Source organism: Anguilla rostrata, chromosome 5 (genome assembly GCF_018555375.3).
Source record: "Anguilla rostrata isolate EN2019 chromosome 5, ASM1855537v3, whole genome shotgun sequence".
NCBI classification, from domain to species: domain Eukaryota; kingdom Metazoa; phylum Chordata; class Actinopteri; order Anguilliformes; family Anguillidae; genus Anguilla; species Anguilla rostrata.
The window spans coordinates 63,696,197-63,723,986 of record NC_057937.1 but is presented as its reverse complement, the minus strand read 5'-3'; the positions used below and the strand labels follow the sequence as shown (position 1 = coordinate 63,723,986).

At 50.6% G+C, this 27,790-nt stretch overlaps 1 protein-coding gene across 1 annotated transcript; it reads right to left on the bottom strand.

Annotated features, from left to right (window-relative positions):
• Positions 1-323: 323 nt before the first annotated feature.
• zdhhc5a (zinc finger DHHC-type palmitoyltransferase 5a) lies at positions 324-24,122 on the bottom strand. Its single transcript, XM_064337805.1, is given in 12 exon segments — positions 324-2,186; positions 3,654-4,528; positions 8,086-8,177; positions 8,511-8,631; positions 8,801-8,927; positions 10,955-11,046; positions 11,332-11,434; positions 11,613-11,816; positions 12,119-12,216; positions 12,803-12,932; positions 13,885-16,328; positions 23,120-24,122. Coding segments are annotated over 11 exon segments (2,190 nt in total). The 5' UTR covers positions 14,025-16,328; positions 23,120-24,122; the 3' UTR covers positions 324-1,978.
• Between the last annotated feature and the right edge of the window lie 3,668 nt (positions 24,123-27,790).

Genomic DNA, 27,790 nt, shown 5'->3' with positions numbered 1-27,790 from the left:
CACACCAACTCACGCACACTAACTCAAACGTGCGTTTACGTGCATGCACACAAGCGAACTCGCACACATCTACACACCAGTTCGGACACACATGCACACACAAAGACTGGACACAAATATAAACGCGCACAAGCTCACTCACATACACAGGCTCACTCACACACATGCACACACGCTCGCTCACACACACATGCACTCTCACACGCTCACTCACACTTACACACATGTATTCATATTTCATAGTCTGTTGTTTTCAGAGCGACAGGAGTGAGTCTGTGACCTCTGACCTCTCAAATGACAGGCCAAAGGCGCCATCCCGCGAGTGTTTTATAAACGGTTTATTATGACCAATGCTCAGCCACACACACGCACATACACACACTCTCCCACGCAGAGCTATACAATAAACTTTTTTTTTTTTTTTTTTTTTAAACACACCCATGTTTCAGGCCCCGCCTTCCCTCTCCCCATATCACTACATCATTGGCCGTTTAGGTTGGCTAGCCGGCTGTCAGTCACATTATAGCCCCTCCCATTCGGCAGTATGCTGCTATGCATTTATTCAAAGTTTCCATTTTCTGCTTCTGATTGGTCAAACAGTCCTCAAATCGAAGAGCCGCACAGAACAGTCTCCATGCTGGCCCCTCGTCAGCCAACAAACTTGCAAAATAACTTTGAATTTAAAAATGATTTTTTAATCGCGTCCCACTTGGAAAGCTCCAGGATATGAACTTTTTGGAAATGGCCCATAAGGTCCTCTCTGACTGACCCAAATCACATGACACATAATCCGATTCCTGATAGGCCAGCTTTGTCAAAGGCAACCAGAGGGAGGTCTGGCTCTTAACTGACGACTGAAATATTTAAAAAAATAAAACAAAAATAAAAAAATCCAGTCATTTAAAACTACAACAGACACCAGGCATTTCATATCCTCTCAACAGAATATTTCAGAATTTTACTCCACAAGAACCGATGCATGTTTTGACTGTTTTAATGAGGCTAGTTCTCAGCTGCAGAGAATAAACCCCATTGGTTATGAGAGCTGCGTCTGATCGGCTGGCTTAGCCATTAAAGTGAACAAACATTTGCTGTATGAAATCTTTTGTAAGCCAGTGTGTCACTTGACACCATTAAAATCATGAGCATTTTTTTAAATCAGTAACTATATAAATTCATACAAACTAAGATTTAAAAAAGAAAATTAAATAAGCAAAATCTTTGTTTTTTTTCCTGGAATTCAAAGGCAATCGCCAAATCCAGTCCGAGATCAGGCGGCTCCTGCCGGTGAAGTCCAGACAATGAACCAATCATCTGCCCTGATACCTGCCAGTAATATTAATGTCCCATTTACTGATTGGTCGGTTAAATGGGCAGCAGTGGTCCCCGACCAATCACAGTGGCCTGTGTAGTTGAAGCTCCTGTGGTCCTGGAGACAGAGCCTGAGCTGATCCTTAGACTCAGGACAGGTCAGCCGTTCTGTCCTCCTTTCAAACCTCCTTTAATGTCCAAATGTACGCATCTCGAGTCCATTATAATAAAAATAAAAAGGGAGATCAGTCAGCGCTGTCTCTCACACGTTTGCAGCCTTCCTGGTGACTGGCCAGCTCACCGTTTGTCCTTCACAGCCACTGGCCAGAGTCCTGCCTCTAGAAGGCGTGTGATTGGCTACCTGAGTCCCCTGGAAAGTCAGGTGCTGACTGAATGCAGTGGAGGCAGATGTTTTTTTTGGGGGGGGAGGGGAGGGGGGGTACATCTCCACCCCATGGAGAGAAGGGGAGTCCATTGCTTTCGGAAGGAGGGATGAAAAACAAGCCGTGTGACAGCGTGACTGACGAACACCCCTCTGCGTTCCTCAAATCACATATCCCCATGTGATGTCCCTCCTCCAATTGCAAGGCTCCTTTCACCAGAGCAGGGGGAGGGGCCTGTGATCCTACCCCCCCCCCCCCCATTGGACGAAGCTGCCGCCTGTCACTCAAACGGAGATCTCATAGGTCGTCCCTCCGACGCCCGTCACCTTCTTCACCCCACCCCCCGGCTTGTGGGTGGGACTCTGTGAAGGAGCAGCGCTTTGATTGGCCGGGCCCGGGCGGGTGGAGAGGCTGGTTGGGTGGGAGGGGGAGGAGGGGGCAGGCTTGGGCTGCCCATTGGACCGGCTGTAGGACTTCATCTGAATCTCGTCCCTGTGAGATGGAAGGACCGCAGGAGAGGGGATGAAAGAGAGGAAAGGGAGGAGAGAGAGAGGAGGGGACAGGAGGAGAGAGAGGAAAGGGAGGAGAGAGAGAGGAGGGGACGGGAGGAGAGAGAGGAAAGGGAGGAGAGAGAGAGGAGGGGACAGGAGGAGAGAGGGAGGAGAGAGAGAGGAGGGGACAGGAGGAGAGAGGAAAGGGAGGAGAGAGAGAGAGAAGGGGATAGGAGGAGAGAGAGAGGAAAGGGGACAAATCAAACCCAATATGAATCATTTGGATAATCAATAATGCTTTTTTTTTTTCTTCTCTCTCTTCAACAGTTCTGCGCTAAATTACATTAGACACATTTAGCTGATGCTTTGGTCCAGAGCAGCTTGCAAAGCACAGTGAGAGCAGTCAGAGAGGACAGAAAGAGCAGCAGCTCTACAGGAAAGGAGACTGGTGCGGTTTGAGTCTCAGTCTGATAAAGCACAGCAGCTCAGCTCAGCTGGTACACACAGCCACACACCCCAACGAACAGACTCCAGCTGTACGCTGTGCTGGACACTGTACCCACAGACCAGGAAGCACCTGTATCTGTCCCAGCATGCACCACTCTCGTCTGAGCCAGCTCCAGTTCTGCTGGCCACACATTGATCACAGGAGGTTCAGGCCTACAGGACTTCAATTCCCATGAGTACCTCTCTAAACAATGACTGGACTTCAACTCCCATCAGCCTCTCTGTATAGTACTGTCAGATTTAAGCTGCCATTAAAACCTGTTCATTTAAATTATATTAATTTAACACAGCAGGATTCCTGCTATACAATATGCTTAATAACCTGTACAGTAGAATATTCGACAGTATGACAATTCCCCTATACAGCATTCTCAAATATGTTACCCTGGAAGGTAGACTATTCTACACTATTATTTAAAAAAAGAGAACATTCATACAAATAAAACTAACTAGAACTAACCCTAAAACAACAGATCTTAAAGGGATGTTTCACTTTGGTATAACAGAGTCATTTTCTGGCACTCACCCCATTGTGCCAGCACAGCGAGAGCGCTAGCTTCCGTTAGCGCCCTTAAGGGCAGCACCGTTTCCTCCCGGATGGGGGAAGAGGGAAATATCCCTTTATCATACTACGGCTTGGCTGAATACTCAAATCTGATCCCTGTAACTCAACCACAGACTCATAATGGCCCCCTTTCAATCTGACCAATCAGGTGGCGAGGATGGAAAACATGCCCCTAATAGCAAGCGCACGCACGCACACACGTGCACACGTGCACACTCACGCACACACACACAGTACAGTTAAAGGTACTGAGAGTAGAAACGGTCAGCACCACTAGCGGATGGATGGATGGATAAGGACGGATGGAAGCGAGTGAAGGAGGGAAAGGAGAGAAACTCACAGGAGGCGGGCAGGAGAGGAGAGGAGGCTGTGGCCTGCAGAGAGTGGGGTACTCACTTTGGGGCCTGGATCCCGCCCCCGGCCCCGCCCCCTGCCCCGCCCCCGGCCGACGCCTTGCGCACCATGCGGTACTGCATCTCTGCAGCCGCGGCGCTGGAGTAGGACAGGGACTTCCCCAGCGGGGCGGGCGGGGCCGGGGGCGGGGCTACGGGCGCCGCCGTCTCCGGCGATCCCAGGGAGCGCGCTCGGTAGGAGTAGGGGTGGGCGTCGGCCAGGAGGGGCGGGCGGGAGAAGCGGGCGGGGCGGGGGTGGTGCTGGGTGGGGCGGTGGGAGTCCCGCTCCGGGAGGTGGGCGGGGCTGGTGGGGCGGGGCAGGAAGGCGTGGTGGGGGGACGAGGGCTCGCGCTGGTGGGCGATCTGCGCCGACAGGAAGGGGGAGCTGTAGCCTAGCAACGCGGGGGGCACCGGGCCGGGGTGGGCGTGGGGGGGCGGGTCTGGGGCGGCCGACTCAAACTCCGGGCCCTCGGAGGGGGTGAGCAGGCTGTCGTACGATAGGCTGCCGTTTCGAGGCGTCTGATTGGCCAGGCTCTTGTAGCTGGTGGAGGTGGTGCCATCCGAGTGCAGCGCCCCAGGTGCATTGTGGGCCGTGTGGGCGGACCGGACGCTAGAGGAGCGCGACGCCCCCCCCGACAGCACTGTGGGGTCTGAGAAGGACGGGTAGGACCGCCCCCCCAGGGAATAGCCGGGGATCCCCGAAGCAGGCATGGCCACGCCCACTCCTGCCCCGCCCCTGTCCCGGCAGCCCCGATCGCCCTCGCGCCCGTCCAGGCTGGGCTCCGACCGAAACCCCGCCCCCACCCCCGACCCCGCCCCCCCCGGCCCACCGGAGTGTCGGAGAGATGGAGACTCCTTCAGACTCTCCCCCCGATTCATCTGAGAGAGATGGAGGGAGGGGGAGGAAAGAGAGAGAGAGAGAGGGAGGGAAAGAGAGGGAGAGAGGGAGGGGGAGGTGGAGAGAGAAAGGGAGGAGAGTGGGAAGGGGAGGGAGAGAGAAAGAGAGATGATGGTTGGAAAAAAGATTTTAAGGCGAAGTTGAATATTAATGCTGAAATGTTGATTAACTGTGCGGAGGGCAGAGAGCAGATTAACACAAACACAGGGAGGCTGTGCCCTATCAACAGCGCTAACGCACAACACTACTACACACACAGACAGACACAAACACACACACAGGGAGGCTGTGCACTATCAACAGCGCTAACGCACAACACTACTACACACACACACAGACACACACACACACACACACACAGGGAGGCTGTGCACTATCAACAGCGCTAACAGAGGGGCTAACGCACAACACTACAACAGACACACACAGACAGACACACACACACACACCTGACAGACACACACACACACACACCTGACAGACACAGACACACACCTGACAGACAGACAGACACACACCTGACAGACAGACAGACACACCTGACAGACAGACAGACACACCTGACACAGACACAGACACACCTGACACAGACAGACAGACACACACCTGACACAGACAGACACAGACACACACCTGACAGACAGACAGACACACACCTGACACAGACAGACACAGACACACACCAGACAGACAGACAGACACACACCTGACACAGACAGACACAGACACACACCTGACAGACAGACAGACACACACCTGACAGACAGACAGACACACACCTGACACAGACAGACACAGACACACACCAGACAGACAGACAGACACACACCTGACACAGACCAGACACAGACACACACCTGACAGACACACACCTGACACAGACACACACAGACACACACCTGACACACACACCTGACACAGACACACACACACCTGACAGACAGACAGACACACACCTGACACAGACAGACACAGACACACACCAGACAGACAGAGAGACACACACCTGACACAGACAGACACAGACACACACCTGACACAGACAGACACAGACACACACCAGACAGACAGACAGACACACACCTGACACAGACAGACACAGACACACACCAGACAGACAGAGAGACACACACCTGACACAGACAGACACAGACACACACCTGACACAGACAGACACACACCAGACAGACAGACAGACACACACCTGACACAGACAGACACAGACACACACCTGACAGACAGACACACACCAGACAGACAGACACAGGAACAGCTCCAGCTTCAACTTACTCTCACTGATCAACTGAAAGCCACTGAGTTACCAAACAAAAGGAAAAGCAAACAAGTCAACAAAACACAAATCATAAAATAAGCTGGAAAAGCCCCAAAGCGATACTGGACAGGATGTTGGATAGGAGCTTCAGTTTGTGCAACCCCGAGCAGCCTCACTCCTACAGTCTCATTCAGTCTCATTCCTACAGTCTCATTCAGGCTCACTCCTACAGTCTCAATCAGTCTCATTCCGACAGTCTCATTCAGTCTCACTCCTACAGTCTCACCCCTACAGTCTCATTCAGTCTCACTCCTACAGTCTCACCCCTACAGTCTCATTCAGTCTCATTCCTACAGTCTCATTCAGTCTCACTCCTACAGTCTCACCCCTACAGTCTCATTCAGTCTCACTCCTACAGTCTCATTCAGTCTCACTCCTACAGTCTCATTCAGTCTCACTCCTACAGTCTCATTCAGTCTCATTTCAACAGTCTCATTCAGTCTCACTCCTACAGTCTCATTCAGTCTCACTCCTACAGTCTCATTCAGTCTCACTCCTACAGTCTCATTCAGTCTCATTCCTACAGTCTCATTCAGTCTCACCCCTACAGTCTCATTCAGTCTCATCCCTACAGTCTCATCCAGTCTCACCCCTACAGTCTCATTCAGTCTCACCCCTACAGTCTCTTTCAGTCTCATCCCTACAGTCTCATTCAGTCTCATCCCCACAGTCTCATCCAGTCTCACCCCTACAGTCTCATTCAGTCTCATCCCCACAGTCTCATTCAGTCTCATCCCCACAGTCTCATTCAGTCTCATTCAGTCTCATCTCTAGTCTCACCCCTACAGTCTCATCGCTACAGTCTCATTCAGTCTCATCTCTACAGTCTCATCCCTACAGTCTCATTCAGTCTCATCTCTACAGTCTCATCCCTACAGTCTCATTCAGTCTCCTCCCTACAATCTCATCCTTACAGTCTCATCCCTAGTCTCATTCAGTCTCATTCCTATAGTCTCATTCAGTCTCATCTCTAGTCTCACCCCTACAGTCTCATCTCTACAGTCTCATTCAGTCTCCTCCGTACAATCTCATCCTTACAGTCTCATCCAGTCTCATACCTACAGTCTCATCCCCACAGTCTCATTCAGTCTCACTCCTACAGTCTCATCCCTACAGTCTCACTCCTACAGTCTCATCCTACAGTCTCATCCTACAGTCTCTCAGTACAGGACACACAGACAGCAGGAGCTCAGCCATGAGCGCAAGCTTCTTCACCACACCAGTCATGTGACCCAGCAAAATAAAGTGGCGAGAGATTCTGCAGTGTAATGCTGCACAGTAACCGCTTTACTGAAGAGGCAAAATAGTGTGTATGCGTGTGTGTGTATGTTTGTATATGTATGTGTGTGTGTGTGTGTGTGAGTGTGTGTGTAATGTATGTGTGCGTGCGTGTGTGTGTGTGCGAGTATGTGTGTGTGCGTGTGAGTGTGTGTGTGTGTGTGTATGTATGTGTGTGTGTGTGAGTGTGTGTGTGTGTATGTATGTGTGCGTGCATGCGTGCGAGTGTGTGTGTGTATGTATGTGTGTGTGTGAGTGTGTGTGTATGGGTGTATGTAGGTGTGCGTGTGAGTGTGTGTGTATGGGTGTATGTATGTGTGCGTGTGTGTGTGCGTGTGTGTGTATGTGTGCGTGTGCATGTGCGTGTGTGTGTGTGTGTATGAGTGTGTGTGTGTGTGTGTGTGAGAGAGAGAGTGTGTGTGTATGAGTGTGTGTGTGTGTGTGTGTGGGTGTATGTATGTCTGCATGTGTGTGTGTGTGTGTGTGTGTAAGAGTGTGTGTGTGTGTATGTGTGCTGTGTGTGTGTGTGTGTGCGTGTGTGTGTGTGTGTGTGCGTGTGTGTGTGTATGTATGTGTGTATGTGTGAGTGTGTGTGTATGTATGTGTGCGGCGTGCGTGCAGTGTGTGTGTGTGTGTGAGAGAGAGTTTGTGTATGAGTGTGTGTGTGTATATGTGAGAGAGTGTGTGTGTATGAGTGTGTGTGTGCGTGTCTGTCTGTGTGTATGTATGTCTGCACGTGTGTGTGTGTAAGAGTGTGCGTGTGTGGGTGTATGTATGTGTGCGTGTGTGGGTGTATGTGAGAGAGTGTGTGTATGAGTGTGTGTGTGTGTGTGTGTGTATGAGAGTGTGTGTATGTGAGAGAGTGTGTGTATGAGTGTGTGTGTGTATATGAGAGTGTGTATGAGAGTGTGTGTGTGCAGATGGTACCTTGTTGGAGTGGTTCTTGCCCGGGCTGCTGTAGGCAGGTCTGTACTTATACATGGTGGGAGTGGGCGGAGCTTTGTGCAGCAGACTGCTCTCTGGAGAGAGGGAGGGGGAGAGAGGGAGAGGGAGAGAGGGGGAGAGAGAGAGAGAGAGAGAGAGAGAGAGAGAGAGAGAGAGGGAGAGGGAGAGGGAGAGGGAGAGGGAGAGAGGGAGAGGAGAGGGAGAGGAGAGGGAGAGGGAGAGGGAGAGGGAGAGGAGAGGAGAGGGAGAGGAGAGAGGAGAGAGAGAGAGAGAGAGAGAGAGAGAGAGAGAGAGAGAGAGAGAGAGAGAGAGATTCACATATTCGACTGGAATCTGTTTTTAAGTCTTTGGGGCGCAGTACTTTGGGTAGAGGTTTCGGGGCGCAGATTTGGGGGTACAGCGCTTACCCTCGCCGTGCCCCACAGACAGGGGGCTGCGGGACAGGCCATATCGAAGCTCCGGTTTGGGGGGAGGAGGCGGCTCTGCATCAGCTGACTGGCTCTCCATCATCTCCAGACTGCTCTTAGACTGGGGAGAGAGAGGGGAGAGAGACATTAACACTGCACTGAGAGAGAGAGAGAGAGACATTAACACTACACTGAGGGAGGGGAGAGAGATATTAACACTACACTGAGGGAGGGGAGAGAGATATTAACGCTACACAGAGAGAGGGAGAGAGAGAGGGGGGTATTCCTACCCTGTGCAGGTCGCCCTGGATACCGTTGTCCAGCACTTTGGCAGCCAGCTGGGCGTCGGAGAGCTGCGGTCTGAGGAAAGGCGGCTGCACCAGCACCGACTGGGCCTTCTTCCCCCTGCCCAGATACCTGCACAGCCAATCAGAGAGCTCACACACCTGCACAGCCAATCACCTCACATACCTGCACAGCAAATCAGAGATCTCAGAGAGCTCATACACCTGCACAGCCAATCAGAGAGCTCACACACCTGCACAGCCAATCAGAGAGCTCACACACCTGCACAGCCAATCACCTCACATACCTGCACAGCAAATCAGAGATCTCAGAGAGCTCACACACCAGTACAGCCAATCACCTCACATACCTGCACAGCCAATCAGAGATCTCAGAGAGCTCACACACCTGCACAGCCAATCACCTCACATACCTCAGGGTTTCTGCCAGTGTATTGCAAAGTTGACCCCCGCCGGGCCTAAGCATCGGGGATTTTTTATTTTTTTAAAATGTATTTTTAAGATGTTGGGCGGCTCGGTTGAAAAGCTCACCAGCGACATCTGTTGGTTAAAACGTGAACGCACAATAGGAAAACAGCAGGTCTGAGATCAGTGTTCTTTACCCTCATTGTGCGTAGTGACATTCAACACTTGACGCTTCCAACTATCACAAGCTAACGTTACCTAGCAAGCCACCATTTCTTATTTAGTAGGCTAACTAACCTCGTTACAAACTGCGTTATCACTTCATCTCGTCGGTAAGTACATTCTTTTTATATTAACTTAAGCAGTGTGTAGGTAACGTTAAACTAGTAGCATGTAACGTTCAATATATTGTAACATTACATGACTTAATCGCCATCGACATAACGACTTCACTTGTTTATTAATAACGTTAGCTTGATGACACTGATGTGCATGACAACGCTGTCATAAAATTTTTCGCGACCGTGAAAACTGCCTGGACAGATGTGGCTACAGAGTAGATCAATCACTGTTTCCATCACAGCACTTTCGACACAAGTAATATCGCAAAAATCCTAAAATTTCTTCTTACGGTGAAGAGTGCCTAACCGGCAACCGTATAAATGTGTTAACACAGCGGCAAAATTAGGCTACATCTAGAAATACCATCTTTGGGGAAGAAACGCTACGGTTACATACCTGTACAGCCAATCAGATACCTCAGAGACCTGCACAGCCAATCAGAGAGCTCACACACCTGCACAGCCAATCAGAGACCTCACATACCTGCACAGCCAATCAGAGACCTCACATACCTGGACAGCGAATCAGAGAGCTCAAACACCTGCACAGCCAATCAGAGAGCTCACACTCCTGCACAGCCAATCAGAGAGCTCACATACTTGTACAGTCAATCAGAGAGCTCACGCACCTACACAGCCAATCAGATACCTCTGAGACCTCACATACCTGCACAGCCAATCAGAGAGAGGCACAGACCTGGCCTACATGCATATAGCAGAGGCACAGAGCTGGCCTGCATGGCCTTATCACAGCTGCATCTCACTGCTATACAGACACAGGGCTGCAGTGCAGTCATGTGACTGAGCGCTCAGCGGACAGGAAGACTGGCCATAAAATGTGTGACTTAATGACCTGCCAGCGTGGCCACCACTCACCTGAACACAAACAGACAGAGAGACAAACAGAGAGGACAGACAGACAGACAGAGAGAGGACAGACAGAAAAACAGAGAGGACGGACAGACAGAGAGGACAGACAGACATACAGAGAGAGGACGGATGGACAGGCAGACGGACAGAGAGAGAGGACAGACAGACATACAGAGAGAGAGGACAGATAGACAGACAAACAGAGAGGATGGACAGACAGACAAACAGAGAGAGGACAGACAGAAAAACAGAGAGAGGATGGACAGATAGAGAGGACAGATGGACAGACACAGAGAGGACGGACAAACGGATAGAGAGGACGGATGTACAGACAGACAGAGAGAGAGGACAGACAGACAAACAGAGAGAGGACAGACAGAAACAGAGAGGATGGACAGATAGAGAGGACGGATGTACAGACAGACAGAGAGAGAGGACAGACACATACAGAGAGAGGATGGACAGATAGAAAGATAGAGAGGACAGACAGACAGACAGAGAGAGGACGGACAGGCGGACGGACCTGGGAGCCTGAGAGCTGCACAGCACGTGGGAGACGTTCCTCCAGCAGCCGTTAGTGAAGGGGTTCACCCCCCCTCGGAACTTCCCCGTCACCTGGGGGGGGGGGGGACAGACACCGAAAGAATAAGGGGTGGGGGGGGAGTTGTGATTATTTCCCTGTGTGATTGGGGGGGGATTAAAGACAGTGAGGGGCACATTCAGGGCACATTATCCCAGATTAACCCGGTACCCCACCCAGGGGCACCGCCCTCCCCCCTCCCCCACAAACACGATTAACATCAGAGGCAGAAAAACCGGGGTGCACACACACACTCTCTCTCTCACACACACACACACACACACACACACATCTCTCTCCACATACACACACACACACACCTGTTCGTTGGTGGTCCTCCCGCGAGCCACCAGGACGATGTGGAAGCCGGTGAGTCCTGCTACAGGGATGAAGAACAAGCCAGCCACACACATCACAGCCATCCTGAGAGAGCGGTCAAGGAGTAACGCACACAGACACACATATACGCACACACACACGCACTCTCAGACACACACACTCACACACACACGTACACACACACACACACACTCTGACACTCAGACACACACACACTCACTCACACACACACACTCTCACACACGCACACTGTGCAGGATACGTGACGGCAGAGTGCACGTGGTCCAGCTGCTGGGTGTGGTTGAGGATGAAGAGCAGGCCGAAGCCGAACACGGCCATGATGTGCGCCGTCAGCGACAGCAGGAACAGGAAGAAGTAGCGGTAGTTCCTGCGGCCGATGCAGTTATTCACCCATGGGCAGTGATGGTCAAAGTCCTGCAGGAGAGAGGGGCGGGGCGGTCTGAGGGGCGGTATGTGCAGGCTTGCAGAACGTCTGTACCGCGGCTGTGTAGCGCTCGCACGGCGGTTGTCTGGTGGTTGTGCGGTGGTTGTACGGCGGTTGTGTGGTGGTTGTGTGGCGGTTGTGCGGTGGTTGTGCGGTGGTTGTGCAGTGGTTGTATGGCGGTTGTGTGGTGGTTGTGTGGCGGTTGTGTGGCGGTTGTATGGGCTGTGTGCGGTTACTCCACTAGTTGTACACGGAGCTGTGGGAGACAGCCGGGGTTGTAACAGACGGAGGTGGAGACCATCGCCCTGGATCGGATCTCAGTCTATAGAGCAGGTGGGCACCACTCATCCTCCATCCTGATCCCCCGGATCTCCACAACCTAGAGCGTTAGCCGGAAATCATCCGCTTCCCGACGCAGCCCCTAGCACAGAAACCCAGCCGCTAGCACAGAAACCCAGCCGCTAGCACAGAAACGCTGCCGCTAGCCCAGAAACCCAGCCGCTAGCACAGAAACGCAGCCGCTAGCACAGAAACGCAGCCATTAGCACAGAAACGCAGTCGCTAGCACAGAAACGCAGTCGCTAGCACAGAAACGCAGGCGCTAGCACAGAAACGCAGCAGCTAGCACAGAAACGCAGCCGCTAGCACAGAAACGCAGCCGCTAGCACAGAAACGCAGCCGCTAGCACAGAAACGCAGCCGCTAGCACAGAAACGCAGCCATTAGCACAGAAACGCAGCCGCTAGCACAGAAACGCAGCCATTAGCACAGAAACGCAGCCATTAGCACAGAAACGCAACCGCTAGCACCGAAAGGCAGCCGCTAGCGCAGAAACAATCACTGAGCACAGATAGAGTTAGTACAGCACAGAGAGTATGGCAAATAGAGGGTTAGTACAGCAGTGTTAGTACAGCACAGAGAGTGTTGGTACAACACAGAGAGGGTTAGTACAGCAGAGAGAGATAGTACAGTTAGTACACTATAGTACAGTAATGTGCCTGATGCTGCTTGCTTACCTCGGGGGAAGATGCCTGGGTCCATGAAGGTGGCCATGCAGAAGTTCGCCAGGACGAAGAGGAAGACCACGCCGTTATACACAGGAACGGCCACAGAGAACTGGTCTGACAGCCACGGACACCTGAGGGAGGGAGGGCGGGCGGGACGGAGGGGGAGAGGGACAGAGCGGCAGGGGGGAAGAGAGGGAGGGAGGGCGGGCGGGAGAGGGATAGGGACAGAGCGGCAGGGGGAAGAGAGGGAGGGAGGGAGAGAGAGAGTTGGATGCCTAACTCAGTACAGTATGTGACAGCGTGACATACAGTATGTGTTTCCTGTGGAAAAGTGGTGCAGTGTTCCTCAGTGACACTCAGTGCACAGCAATGCAGGCTGTACTGACCCTACATGCAGGCCCCACACCCTAATAATGGAATATTAATGACTGCAGTTTCCATTATTCTGCTCATTACCTGTGTAATATTTGTGCCGAGAACAGACTGTGCTGCTTAATGCCTGTGTCACATCGGCACAACAGCACAGGCAAGAGCACAGTTACGGAACTGCAGCACAGCAACGGGGGTGGGGGGGGAGAGAAGAGCGCTTTATCACACCCAACAGCTGCTATCTGGTTCCCTGTCTCAGTTTTAACCTGGAGCAGCACAAGTGTGGCACAAGGGGGTGCAAAATGCAAAAATGCCCGATGCTGTCCTGTCCCGGCATGTGGGTGTCGTAGGAAAGGGGTGGGGCATGATGTTCAGCCCACTTTGGACAGGCCTGTTCATGCTAAGCAGAGACACAGGACATATTCTACTTGTGTGTGCGTGTGCGCGCACGCAAATACATGTACGCTATTACATGATTAAATACAAATACCTGTTTAAATACAGTAAATTTAGAGGAAGCATAGAAGGGTGGTGTATATATGAGTAAATACAGTAATGTTAAGCAGAAAAGGGTGGAGTTTATATATGTGTGAATATAGCAATGTTAGAGTTTGCGGAAAAGCGTGGTGTTTATATACGTGTAAATATGGTAATGTTACAGTGAGCGGAAAGGTGTGGTGTATATATGCGGGTAAATATGGTAATGTCACTCACGTGAAGCAGAAGAAGAGTGTAGTGGACCCCACTAGGAAGGCAGTTGCCGCGGAGACGGGGACGTATCGGCTGGGCCGCAGTGGGCGGGACGAGGAGGGGGGCGAGGAGGCGGGGCCTCCACTCTTACTGACACCCGGCATCACAGAGGGAAGGGGGGGAGTGGGGGAGGGGAGGAGGGGGGATCGGTACCTGGGTCGGCTTTTTGGGAAGGATTTAACAGTGAGAGGAAGAGGAGGGTCAGAGAGAGAGGAAGGGGACACAAGGTCTCCGTCGCATCAGAGGGAGGGAGGGTGAGAGGGGAGACATAACGGGGACAGGGGGAGGAGAGAGGGAGGGAGGGAGGGAGGGAGGAGAGACAGATGGGGAGAAGAGTGGCCTAAGTCTGTGATACCAGATGGATTTGTTTTTGCTTTTTTAATCAGTGAGCCCTGTTCCTTTAAGGGCTTTTCCTCCTATAAATTTGAGCTTTGAACTCTGACCTTTCTGAGCTGGAGGGGGGGGGTCTAGCAGCTGGAGCAGGTTTAATCAGGAACGCCACACCAGAAAACCATTCCGACTTTGGCATCCAATACTGAAAATCTCCAAGCAGATATTAGTATATGGGAGAGAACGCGGAGAACATGGAGAACGCGGAGAACCTGCGGTACAGGAGGAACCTGCAGGAACTGCACAGCCCAGGCAAACCAGCAGCTGCAGAACCACAAGCTCTACTGAAGCCGCAGTTCTGAAGCCGCAGGTTCTGCAGGAGCGGCAGGTTCTGGAGTTCACACGTAATAAACGCCTCACTGTCTAATTGTCCCTTGAAACACTAACAGATAAAAAAAATGGCTGCAAATTAAGAAGTTAAATTCACAATACATCAAATATATTTGGTGCAATAAAACATTTGGTTTGTAAAAAAAAAAAAAGAAAAGAAAAAAAAAGTCAAATTCACCTAAAGTTCTTTGTGTGATTCTGGAATAAATAAGGTGTTTGGTATAAGAGTAGATCAGTTACTCTGAGCGTTTACCCTGTAATGACATCGCCTCTACACCTGTGCTTTTCACAAAGTCATTCGTGACACCTCTGCAGGTGTAATTCGAAAGTCTGTAATGATCCACAAATGCACTGATCTAACGGGCAATGCTTGAAAATGCCCGAATCACAAAATAAAGATCCACCTTCCCTCTGAGGTGTGAATGTGCACGGGCATGTCAGTCCGCACGAGGGCACAGACGCACGAGGGCACAGACGCACGAGGGCACAGACCCGATGCACAGCGGCGCTCCTCGCTAACAGACCGGAGTCCACCCCAGTCCCCTTAAAGACCAATCAAAACCTGCCCACCTTCGCCTTCGCCACCACAAACCCTCATTTTCAAACTCTCAGCGGGTCAGAGGTCAAACGCAGTGGAGAAAAACCACTCCAATTTCGATCTCAGAGGGATCTGCGTTTATGGAAAAGTCTCTAAAACCAACAGGCAGAGGACAATCAGTTTTAGTTGTCTCTCTTAAAGAAAGCAAAATAAAATGTTTTGGGTATTAGGAGAGATCGTCTTCTTTGGAATAAGAGAGGTTTCAGAACTAGACATCTGGTTTGGGACTTCTCTCTCCAGGTGTTGCAGTACAGTCATAAATACCTGCACACAGGCAGAGTGGCAGGCCTGACTGGGACTGATCCAACAGGTCTGTCCAGAAAAGAAGCGTGACTGACAGACGCACAGACTTTCCCCAGAGAAAGGAGGAGCTCCACTCAGGAGCTTGACTGCACTGTGACAGGACAGGAAACGGCTGCTGACCCTCCCAGCGCTTGGGACCGAGCCCGTTCTGTTTTGCAGACTCTGGGGCGCGATGCCTCTGTCCTGCAGCCCCGAGCAGCAGGGTTAGGGTGGAGCCGCAGGGTTAGGGTGGAGCCGCAGGGTTAGGGTGGAGCCGCAGGGTTAGGGTGGAGCCGCAGTCTGAGCTCGGGCCTGTTTGGGCATTAAAAAGCGGGAGCACGGGTTTGAAAAGGCGCAGAAACGCAGGACGGGTGGCGTGTGGACAGGAGGCTTCTCTGGTGCAGTAAAACCGTCAGCTTGCCCTCAGGACGTCCCGCACGCAGACAGGGCCGCGCCCTCAGCACACGCTGTTTATATAACCGTCTCCAGGACTGAGCGTTCCCACGGGACCGTCTCCACCATGGCCCCCACTTCCGCCCCAAACCGCCCTGGGGAAACCGCCCGGCTGATCCTCTCTCAGACTGGGGAAACCGCCCGGCTGATCCCCTCTCAGACTGGGGAAACCGCCCGGCTGATCCCCTCTCAGACTGGGGAAACCACCTGACTGATCCGCTCAGGCTGATCTTCTCTCAGGCTGGGGAAACCACCCAGCTGATCGTCTCTCAGGAAGGGGAAACGGCAGGATAAATCCAGGGGGAAGTCGATCCAGCAGATAGTGCAGCACTGCCCTCTTCCAAGTCTTCAGCCCCTACAGAGAGAGAGAGAGAGAGAGGAGGGGGGGGCGCATGAGGACAGCACTCCTTTACAAAGCCGTAAGACACACAGCACTGCTGAAGTTCATCTGAAAAGCCGCTGCCCACTGGCATGTCTGCAGAGCGGCTCCTGCACTGGGGAACCTGCAGAAAGCCTGACGTGGCACATAAATAATATGGCTGTGTGCAAGACACTGAGCAGCGTGAGTCCAAGTGGCTTAAACCAGACAGGTGAAATGCATGAACTGTTCATTCACACTATGCTGTACGGTTAACACTTCAGTTAACAGTCTTACTGCGCACTGCAATCTCTTACTGCAGCATGCCACTGCACGTCCTACTGCAGCACTGACACCACTGTCCCCTCCCCTGCAGCACTATGCTGACCACCGCACAGTCTCTTACTGCAGCACTGACCACTGCACCGTCCCTCACTGCAGCACTGACCACCGCACTGTCCCTCACTGCAGCACTGACCACTGCACCGTCCCTCACTGCAGCACTGACCACCGCACCGTCCCTCACTGCAGCACTGACCACCGACGTCCTCCTCTCACCCGCCATTACTGGCACTGACCACTGCACCATCCCTCACTGCAGCACTGACCACTGCTCCGTCCCTCACTGCAGCACTGATCACTACACAGTCTCTAACTGGAGCACTGGCCACTGCATCCTCCCTCACTGCAGCGCTGACCATTGCACAGTCCCTCACTGCAGCACTGACCATTGCACGCCTCACTGGGCACGTTTTCCAATGCCTTTACCTGACCACTGACGTCCTCCTCAACTGACACCTCACTCCAGACTCCCTCACTGCACGTTACCCTAGACCACTGCAGTCTCCTTACTGACCTAGTTAGCACACTGACCACCGCACCGTTTTAACAGCACTTGTTTTCACTTAAATATTGTTCGCTAGACACTACTTAAGACCTACCATGATTGTATTTTAAAGGTCTTTCAAGAATCAAATTCTAATTCTGACTTGTCCCAACAAGTTGGTCGGTTGTTGACTTTCCACAAGTCATGTTGATGTGCTAAAGACCATGCGTGACGGTTGTGCCAGTGAGTGTGTGGCTGTGTGCACACATGCAGGGCGTGTTCAGACATGCCCAGGCCCGGCCAATACGTCAAACTGCCACTACAGCTCAGAGGGAGAGGAAAAACACCACTGACTGCCACCATTTCTGTTCCGCCATTTTGTTTAAACCAGCAAAAAAAGAAAAAAAAAAAACATCTGATACGTCACTTTGCCTGAGGGAGCTGAAGCCAAACTGGAAGAGCAGACACTTCTTCCTGCTCACACAAGTGTGTGCCTGTGCGTGTGTGTGTATCACAGAAAACAGCTTCATTATCAGTGACTGCTGAAATGATGCACAAACAAGGGGTGGGTGGGTGTGTGTGTGTGTGCGCGTGCGTGCGTAAGGAGACTGAATTTTGACTTTTTGGCTTCCCTTATTGCACAGAAAAAGAAAGAAAATGAGAACTACATGTCCACATATTCCAAGTATTACAAAACTGTCCACTCACACAACAAAAAGAAATACAACAGAGTAAAATTAAATTTAAAAAAAACCACAAAAAGGAAAATGAAACCACTGCAAGAAACCCAAAGACAAACAAATTAACCAAATTGCAGCACAATCAAAATCATCAAAACAAAACAAATAACATTAGAGAAAATCAATCGAGAGAATGAGAGCAAGAGAGAGAGAAAGAGAATGAGAGAGAGAGAGAGAGAGAGAGAGATTTCTGGGTGCAGTGTATGCTGAACTAGGTGGGGACTTCCACTGAAGCATGACGCCTGTCAGCGTTTTCCCCGCCACAGCACTACAGATCCAACCCTGTCTGTCCTGAAACTGCTCCAGCACAGCTGCCCACTGCAGGGCCACTGTCTGTACTGCACACTGTCTGTACAGCACACCGTACTGCTCACTGTCTGTCCTGTCAGTGTGTAACTGCAGAGCTGCCCAGTCTGTGCTGCACACAGTATGTACTCAGTCACACACACTCTCTCTCTCTCTCTTTCTCTCTCTCTCACACACACACACACACAGAGTCACACACACACACACACACACACACACACACAGAGTCACACACAGAGTCACACACAGACACACACACACACACAATGGAAGAGAGAAAAGCCCCTGAAGTCCTGCCTCGGTGCGATCCTCCCTCTTAAGCAGCTTAACTGAGAGCCCAGGCCGGCCGCCTCCATCCTCATTCCATCCTCAGGGTCCCGCCGCTGCCCGGCAATGCTAATCTCCCACAATGCATCACCTCAGCTGCTGAATGATGTTACACAGTAGTCCAAAAAAAGGTGGGCAACTTCCTCCCTCTCTACCCCCACCGTTTGGTAACAAGCTCTGGGCTACACAGGCTGGGACCTGGGCTACACAGGCTGGGACCTGGGCTACACAGGCTGGGACCCGGGCTACACAGACTGGGACCTGGGCTACACAGGCTGGGACCTGGGCTACACAGGCTGGGACCTGCGCTACACAGGCTGGGACCCGGGCTACACAGGCTGGGACCTGGGCTACACAGACTGGGACCTGGGCTACACAGACTGGGACCTGGGCTACACAGGCTGGGACCTGCACTACACAGACTGGGACCCGGGCTACGCAGGCTGGGACCTGGGCTACGCAGGCTGGGACCTGCACTACACAGGCTGGGACCTGGGCTACGCAGGCTGGGACCTGGGCTACGCAGGCTGGGACCTGGGCTACGCAGGCTGGGACCTGGGCTACGCAGGCTGGGACCTGCACTACACAGGCTGGGACCCAGGCTACACAGGCTGGGACCTGCGCTATGTTTAGGGCCATGCATGGGGCACGTGCGTCAGGAAGCTCCTACGCTACACTTCGCTCTAAATGCAATGACAAAGCTGAAGCTGCCTTCAGTGTCTCACCTGCCTTCTGCACCACCTCAAGACCCCCCCGCCATGGCTGTGACTCACATCTGAGCCCTCAAAATTCCAAGCACAAAGCCACTAACTGCTAACAGTTAGCCTAAGTGCTAAGCATCAACAGACAAGCACCAACCACTAACTGCTAACAGCTAAGAGCTAAGCACCAACAGATATGCATTAACCGCTAACCGCTAACAGCAATGTGCTAAGCATCAACAGCTCAGCACTGCCAGCTACCTGCTAACTGCTGCACCACTGCAGCATCCCTCTACATCAGGCAGCAGCAGTACCTACTCAGTAATAACCTGTGTATGGGGTTTTTCTTGCATACAGAAATAGTTTCAGAAAGCTGCAGCTTATTTATTCCTGATGGAAACCACATCACTGACTGGCATTTCTGACGACCTTTCACCTTCACCGTCACCCGTTTGTACTCTGCTCTTACCTGTGCAAGCCTGGACCTCCAAAACATCTCCAAGATGAGTCTGAAACATCACTTACATGGCAAAGGCTGAACCTGCATCGATCAGGCCAGCTGATACCACACACCCCACGTATACACATACACGCACGCTCGCACGAACATACGCACACACGCTCACACAAATGTATGCACCACACGAACGTACGCAGGCAGGCTCGCACCCCACGCACACACACTCACACGAACGCATGCTCAGACACGCCATTTTCAGTCTCGTCTGAGCACGAATACCTGCAGAAACGCCAACAGAACCAGCGGATCCCAACTGATCCCAGGTCGCCCTGCTCTCCCTGCAGGGGATCAGTTCAGAAAACAGCCCCCGTGGGGGGCAAGGAGGGGGGGCCGCATGCTAAAGTAACACAGACCTACTGTCCCACTTTCCATTAATCACATAGACACCAGCACCTTACAGTTAGAACTGCAAGCTTGCACTTCCCAATGACTAATGCAGAGCATAAAACTACATTCCCTACTGACACCAGCCTACACTTCCCAACATCCATCTACTGACACCAGCCTACACTTCCCAACATCCATCTACTGACACTGGCCTACGCTTCCCAACATCCATCTACTGACACTGGCCTACGCTTCCCAACATCCATCTACTGACACTGGCCTACGCTTCCCAACATCCATCTACTGACACTGGCCTACGCTTCCCAACATCCATCTACTGACACCGGCCTACGCTACTCAACATGCAGCTACTGAAAAAACAGAGCTCAAGCATCTCCGTTTCGCTTCCAATATCACAAGCAATCAAGGGTTGGGAACCATGTTACTGCGAGCATCCTTTCCAGTGTGTGAACTGCAATTTAAAAAGCATGTCACCCTTCTCTAAGGAAGGCATAAAACAGACGCCACTTAACCAAAGTGAAACCAAATAAATTACACACACCTGTTTCACAATAAGTACACAATGGAAATGGCGGTGCTCCAGACCTGGAGGACTGCGGAAGAGATGCACAGTGAACCGTTCCTGGTGCAGCTTAGGTGCACTCACACGCTAAACTCTAACTTAGACCCCATTACTGCACTTCCTTCCTGCAGAGGGGAGTTTCCCCCAAACATTACAGTCCCCCCCATCCACAGAGCAGGAGCGCCACCCAGTGGTTAGAGTAGCATAACATCGATGTCAGCCAATTGTCGTGGGCTCAGTCCCCAGAACAGACCTCAGTCCAGCATTCAGCTCTTACTGGATGCCGTGACTTTGCTATGACAGCAGGTAGAGCTCAGTGCGTCCTCAATGAAATCGCAAATCAGAATCCAAATGTACTTAAGGTCCAACAAGTGTCAATAATAGCTCTCCCTATTTTATTTTTTAATATTCTCTCTCTCTCTCACACACACACACACACACACACACACACACACACATCCATGGATGCAATGTGCAATGGGAAAGGGTGGGTGGCAGGCCACAGATACACAGCAGACAGACGGGTGATGGATTTACTGAGGTGCAGAGGAGCAGAGGGCTCAGCAGGCAGCGGGGCGGAGCCTGTTAGCGGCGGGACGGCGTGCGCTCGCGCCCTCAGGCCGCTCGCCACGCGGGGCAGCAACAGGGCACAGCGGCCACTCACAGGGGCTGATAGCACCGCAGACACCCGCACACGCCCAGTGCGACTCTACGAGACCCGCACACGCCCAGTACGACTCTACGAGACCCGCACACGCCCAGTACGACTCTACGAGACCCACACACGCCCAGTACGACTCTACGAGACCCGCACACGCCCAGTACGACTCTCGAACCGCACACGCCCAGTACGACTCCACGAGACCGCACACGCCCAGTACGACTCTACGAGACCCGCACACGCCCAGTACGGCTCTACGAGACCCGCACACGCCCAGTACGACTCTACGAGACCCGCACACGCCCAGTACGACTCTACGAGACCCGCACACGCCCAGTACGACTCTACGAGACCCGCACACGCCCAGTACGACCCGCACACGCCCAGTACGACCTACAGACCGCACACGCCCAGTACGACTCTACGAGACCCCACACGCCAGTACGACTCTACGAGACCGACACCGTACGGCTCTACGAGACCCGCACACGCTCAGTACGACTCTACGAGACCCGCACACGCTCAGTACGACTCTACGAGACCGCACGCCAGCGGCTCTACGAGACCGACACGCCCAGCGGCTCTACGAGCCCACGTCAGTCGACTCTGCCCGCACACCCAGTGACTCTGAACCACGCCAGTACGACTCTACGAGACCGCACACGCCAGCACTACGAGCGCCAGCCACTGCACGAGACGCCCGCCCAGTACGACTCACGAGACCACAGCCAGCACAGAGACCCGACAGCCAGTACACCACGACGCTGCCGCTGACCCTGGCTGTCAGGTCACCTGCCACACCTGGTCACCAACACCACGAGCAAGCCACCTGGAGGAGATCAACGTAACCAAGGCAAAGATAGAAAACCAAGACTAGTCACTCACATGGCGCACACCGACTCCACAGGGTCCTCACGCAGAACAAGCCATTCGCACAGGTGCCCTCAAACATCCTCTGAACACTGACACAGGCGCTAAATCAAACTACTTAAGACACCTTCACTCCAAGGGTGGAACAGATATTTCCAGCGACTTCAAATGTTGCTCAACCAGTGATGCACAGAAGATTTTAACAGGTGGTCACTTCAGATCGTCCACATATCTTCACAAAGCGCCACTCACATAATCACTGATGAAAATACCCGCTAAAGCAAAACTGCTAGCGAGCCAATTAAAAGCCTTACTCTCCACAGTGAGATGCTAAGGCCGACATCAGTAAAACATCGCGTTTCTACACATGCCTATACGCCTACGGCCTGTCACACACGCGTTACGCACTGAAGTATTACAGCAACGAACGAGCAGTCGCCTAAACGCCCTAATCCCTGTGTTATAAAGGGAATTAATCCCAAAATCTCCTACCAGTGAATGCCACCTTCTGTTTTTAGTTAAATGGTACGAATGTTCATCAATCTGACAGTAATCCCAGTTCAATTATATGGTAAATAACAACATGAATATATGAAAACCCATGAAGAAAAAAACACACGGTCGCCGTGAGGAGACGAATCCAACGGACGACCTTTCATTTACGGGAAAATACACTGTTGAAAATGAAACGCTGTCACCTACTGTAGTTATGTCTTTTGTTTTGCGTAGTCTCTCAACGCCTTCGAGTACCGTAACAAAGTATCAAGCAAAGCCATTTCTAAAGGTTTGCTAGATTCTAATTCTCCACCCAGGAAGACTGTACAATAGTATTCTTTCTTGAGATTACCGTGGCATATATTTACATACTGCGCCAAACAAAGTCAGTGTCATTAATCATGAAATAACACGACAAATCGAACCATCTACCTGCGGTACACTGCAGGTGTGTCCGACTTCTGCCTGCGTGTTTTGGGTGTGTATCGCTGCGGATCCAGAGTATTTAGGCCCGAAATGAATCCCGGAACTCTCGTTTTCTGTCACACAGGCCAAGGTGCGTTTCCAACCTGGGTTTGAGCCAGCGACAGAGCGCGACGTGCCCGATGGCCCTCTGGTCGGGATACTGATGATCGCAGATTCAAATCCAAGTCTTTATTCGCATGGTCCCGTTGATATTTTAAATGGGTTTGGCAGTTTATTGACTCCTTGCGTTGGCTTCTCCTTCACAAACAATCCGTAACACAACAGGAACATACACAACCGAAAAATGTCGGCTTCCCGTGCCCAAGCAAATTGGAAAGCACCTAAACCCCAGCATGAACGGATAGCAATTTTAGCTAACTAGACAATCCAGCCACACACCCCGGCTGTTTAGTATAAACTGTTTGCCGTCTCGCTATCCAGTTCGTTTCATCCGAACCGGACGAGCTATACGCCGTACGTAGCAAGCAACAGTAGCTAGCTCGCTAATTCTACGGGAAAATGTCGTTAGCAGATTGACCGAGCAAGCCTCATACCGAATACACTGTTGACACCGTATTCCGAACGAGATGATCCGAGAATCCGTACTCGTCTTTTCCTATCTATCGTGACAGTTAATATCACTTTAATCGACGAAGGCAGGAAATGAATCCCGCGATGCAGTATATCTAGATAGCTGGATTTCCAACTAACGTTAGGTAGCTGTCGTTTTCTGCCACCTGAACCAGGTACATTTTTAGCGGAACAAACGGTTTTACAGTGTATAATGTTGTCCTTAACTGGAGTTTGTTAGTCTGTCTAACTGCGGTAGCCTAGAGCCAGTGGGGAAGGGACTCTGTTTAGTCCCCCGAGTTATGAAGGCTGTTAGCACGCACAGCGAAGAAGACGATCCCGTGCCGATGCACACAGAACGGGCCGCACAAGCCTGCGCGAGCACAAGCGAATAATGCCGCCTCCTTTGCGCTCATTGGACAAACCCAGCTGCCAATCAGGGGATTGAGCTCAATAAAATGTCGCCATGGGGCTTCGACGTGCACGACGAACAGACGCAATGAGCGAAACGTAATATTAATCCCACCCAACAACAGGATTGTAATCCCGTCGACAACGCAGACAATAGGAATTAAATGTAATATCCGAAACACGGAAAGATGCGTCCTAAGATCCAGCGTACAACAAACAAGACAAAGTGAACAGGCCGTTAATGCTACATCTTTAAGTACGTTAAGGTGCGGTTGTTTAAGGAATTACAAACTGAATTATTGACAGATCCGTGTTTGACTCACCGATAGACTTCTGTCTGGCACAAACCTAAAAGGTGAAAAGGTGAAAATACCATTTGTTGTTGACACACTGACATACTAAATGACAGACTGTGTTTGTGTGTGTGTGTGTGTGTGTGTGTGAGATTAAAGAGATAGCAGGAGGTTTAAGGATAACCCCCTGTCCCTCCCACCCCCACCCGCATATCCATGCAAATCAGACTAACATCATTCTCTGCCTGACAATGATCAGAAAGCTTGTGAAGTGAAAATCTGAACAGAGAGTTAAACTGCAGGTCTAGAGCAGAGTTACACTGCAGGTCTAGAGCAGAGAGTTACACTGCAGGTCTAGAGCAGAGAGTTAAACTGCAGGTCTAGAGCAGAGAGTTACACTGCAGGTCTAGAGCACAGAGTTACACTGCAGGTCCAGAGCAGAGAGTTAAACTGCAGGTCTAGAGCAGAGAGTTACACTGCAGGTCTAGAGCAGAGAGTTAAACTGCGAGTCTAGAGCACAGAGTTACACTGCGGGTCTAGAGCAGAGAGTTACACTACAGGTCTAGAGCAGAGAGTTACACTGCAGGTCCAGAGCAGAGAGTTACACTGCAGATCTGGAGCAGAGAGTTACACTACAGGTCTAGAGCAGAGAGTTACACTGCAGGTCTAGAGCAGAGAGTTACACTGCAGATCCAGAGCAGAGAGTTACACTGCAGGTCTAGAGCAGAGAGTTAAACTGCAGGTCTAGAGCAGAGTTACACTGCAGGTCTAGAGCAGAGAGTTACACTGCAGGTCTAGAGCACAGGCACTTTGGGCTAAGGGGACTGTCTGTTTTTTTTTGGGGGGGGGGGGGGGTGGAGATATAACTTGTATGATGCTAATGAAGCATGTTTGAATCTTTTTGAGACAGAGAATGGAGAGAAAGAAAAGTCAGAGAGAGAAGCGGGGTGAGGGGGCACAGGTAGACAGATGATAGTGTGCAGGACTGCTCTTCACTCACAAGCCTGACAGTAAATAAAATAAATATGATGTAAAACTGCTGTGTAATTATTTTTGGTAGATCCACCCTCACCTAAGCATTAAAGACGGGCATGTCCAGAGGGTATGCCCACAGCAGAGTCAAGCTTCAGCAGCAAGTATTACACATATTTCAAGATGGATCTAAACATGCTGTAATGCAAGAGAAATGTACGGTTCAATGATTTGATTATGTGGTGATATACTGTATGTCCCAATGTAATAATTTACTAAATTGTCAGGTACATCATTAATTTATACATTATGTGATACATTTTTCACTACACAACGTATACATGTGGATGCAGATCATCTGCACCTCATTTAAGGTTGCTGGATGTTTATCCTCTACCTCATCATTTTGACTAATAAAACACTGAATGAAAAACAGATATGCAGAATAAAGCTTTAGTGACACCTTTTGTACAAATGTGGAATGACACTATTTATATTCATGCAGAACAGTGGTTCCCAAACTTTTTTTTATCTGAGCACCCAAAAATGAGCAAGGGAAAGTCGGTATAAATGTAATGCATCATAAATGGAACACGGTCAATAACATTTAGTACGCTGCTGCTACAGTAGCCATTTCAGGTTTGTACGCACACAATTCAGTCCTCTACTGTGTGCCAAAACAAGGGAACAATTCGACAACCTTTGAGGGAAATATTTATTAGAGCAAGTTAAGTAAAAATCTGTTCCAAAAGTAATTTATGGATATAAGGCATCATTTCTATTTACAATAAATCAAATCATACATCATTTTAAGCAGTCATCTGTCCTCGAAACGGTAGTATGGTTTTCTGGGTCAATTTTAGCAGGAATTTTTGTTAGGTGTCCAAAAACCTATGATGTCCCAGCCTGAATAAATGTGACAGCTGTTACAATTATGCCCCCTCTGAGATGCTATAACAATGTGCCTTTTTTGCTGCTATATATTTACAGAATACCATCTAAAGAGAAAACAAGAGGGTTGGTACCCAGGGAGGTCATGGAAAGGTCTTCAGATTTGGAGATTAGGGACACTAGACGGTGTTGAAAACCATCCACATGTAGGGTCCTTTTGGGAAGACCTTAGGCATTTTAAATGGTGACTTTTGAAGTTAGTTCAGTGTTTAATTTAAATGTGTTAAGCTAATTTTCTTGCTGCATTGACATAGTATCATCTTCTGGATGCTCCAGGTGATTAACTGAAAAGAAACAGCCACCAGGTCACAGGTATTTATAATATGCACACACCAGGTCTGCATGGTCGGCTATTTGCTTTATAAAATCTTACCTGGGTGTTAAGAAATGAACGCAGCGTTCCTCATCGATTTGGACATTACCACATCACAACTCACTTCACAGTAGGTTAAGAAGTTACTTGTGCGTCAATGTTTGCACACAGTTTTATTCATAATTAAAACCCCATGCTTGATAATCTGAGTATGTGGCTGGTCTCACGTTACCATTGGAAACGTGTCTGGTTGAATAACATTAGTATGTGCAGAAAAAACATCCATACGTTCATTACAGGGTGTTTGCCTGTACTGTTACAATTATAATGCCTCTCTGCTACAATTGTACATCGTACTGCTTGTACTTTGGTTTAAATTGTATTTGCCTCAATTAAAATATGAACGTAACTGGAACGGGCCAGGACTGTGTCAGTGCTGTTTGAAGTATTTCATAATGCTCGGCTACATATTTTCTGAAAATCCAAAAACTGTTCCGTTTATACGGACTCTCCCCTACTTTAATTCTGTAGGCAGATCTAACTATCTACAGGCCATTCCCCTAATTTAACTCTGAACAGGCCTAGAGTCTGCTGAGTTGAGTATGAGACAGCAGAACACCTTTGGTACAGGTAAAGGCACAACAGAAAATGGTGTACAAGTTTCAGTTTATCTGTATTACATGTGTATTATTTGTATCTTATTTTCATACAGAATTTTTCAATGAGTCTGTTCTGCCTCTATCAGCTGTTCCTCGGTATCACCTGCCATATCAGCAGTCCTGCGGGCAGCTGTGTTGTCTGACAGTGGGATGTGTTTCATCTGATCAGCGACCTTATTCCCTCAAACGATCAAATCCATCTCCCGGCAGTAACAGTTTCTCCCCGTATAGTGTGGGGGTTTCCCTCATTGGCTATTTGGTAGGCTATGCAGCGGCACAGGAAGCTCTAGTGCTTTATTGGGCTTGAAACTACGGCATAAACTCGATTTCCGAGAGTAAACTAACCTGACTTAAATGCGACCGTTTCCCTTCATAGCAGTCTCGGAGTTTGTCGTTTCTTGAATGAGTGAATTCGTTTCTGTTTATAAAGCTGTCCATGCTGTGGTGATCTGATCTCTATTTCTGATAG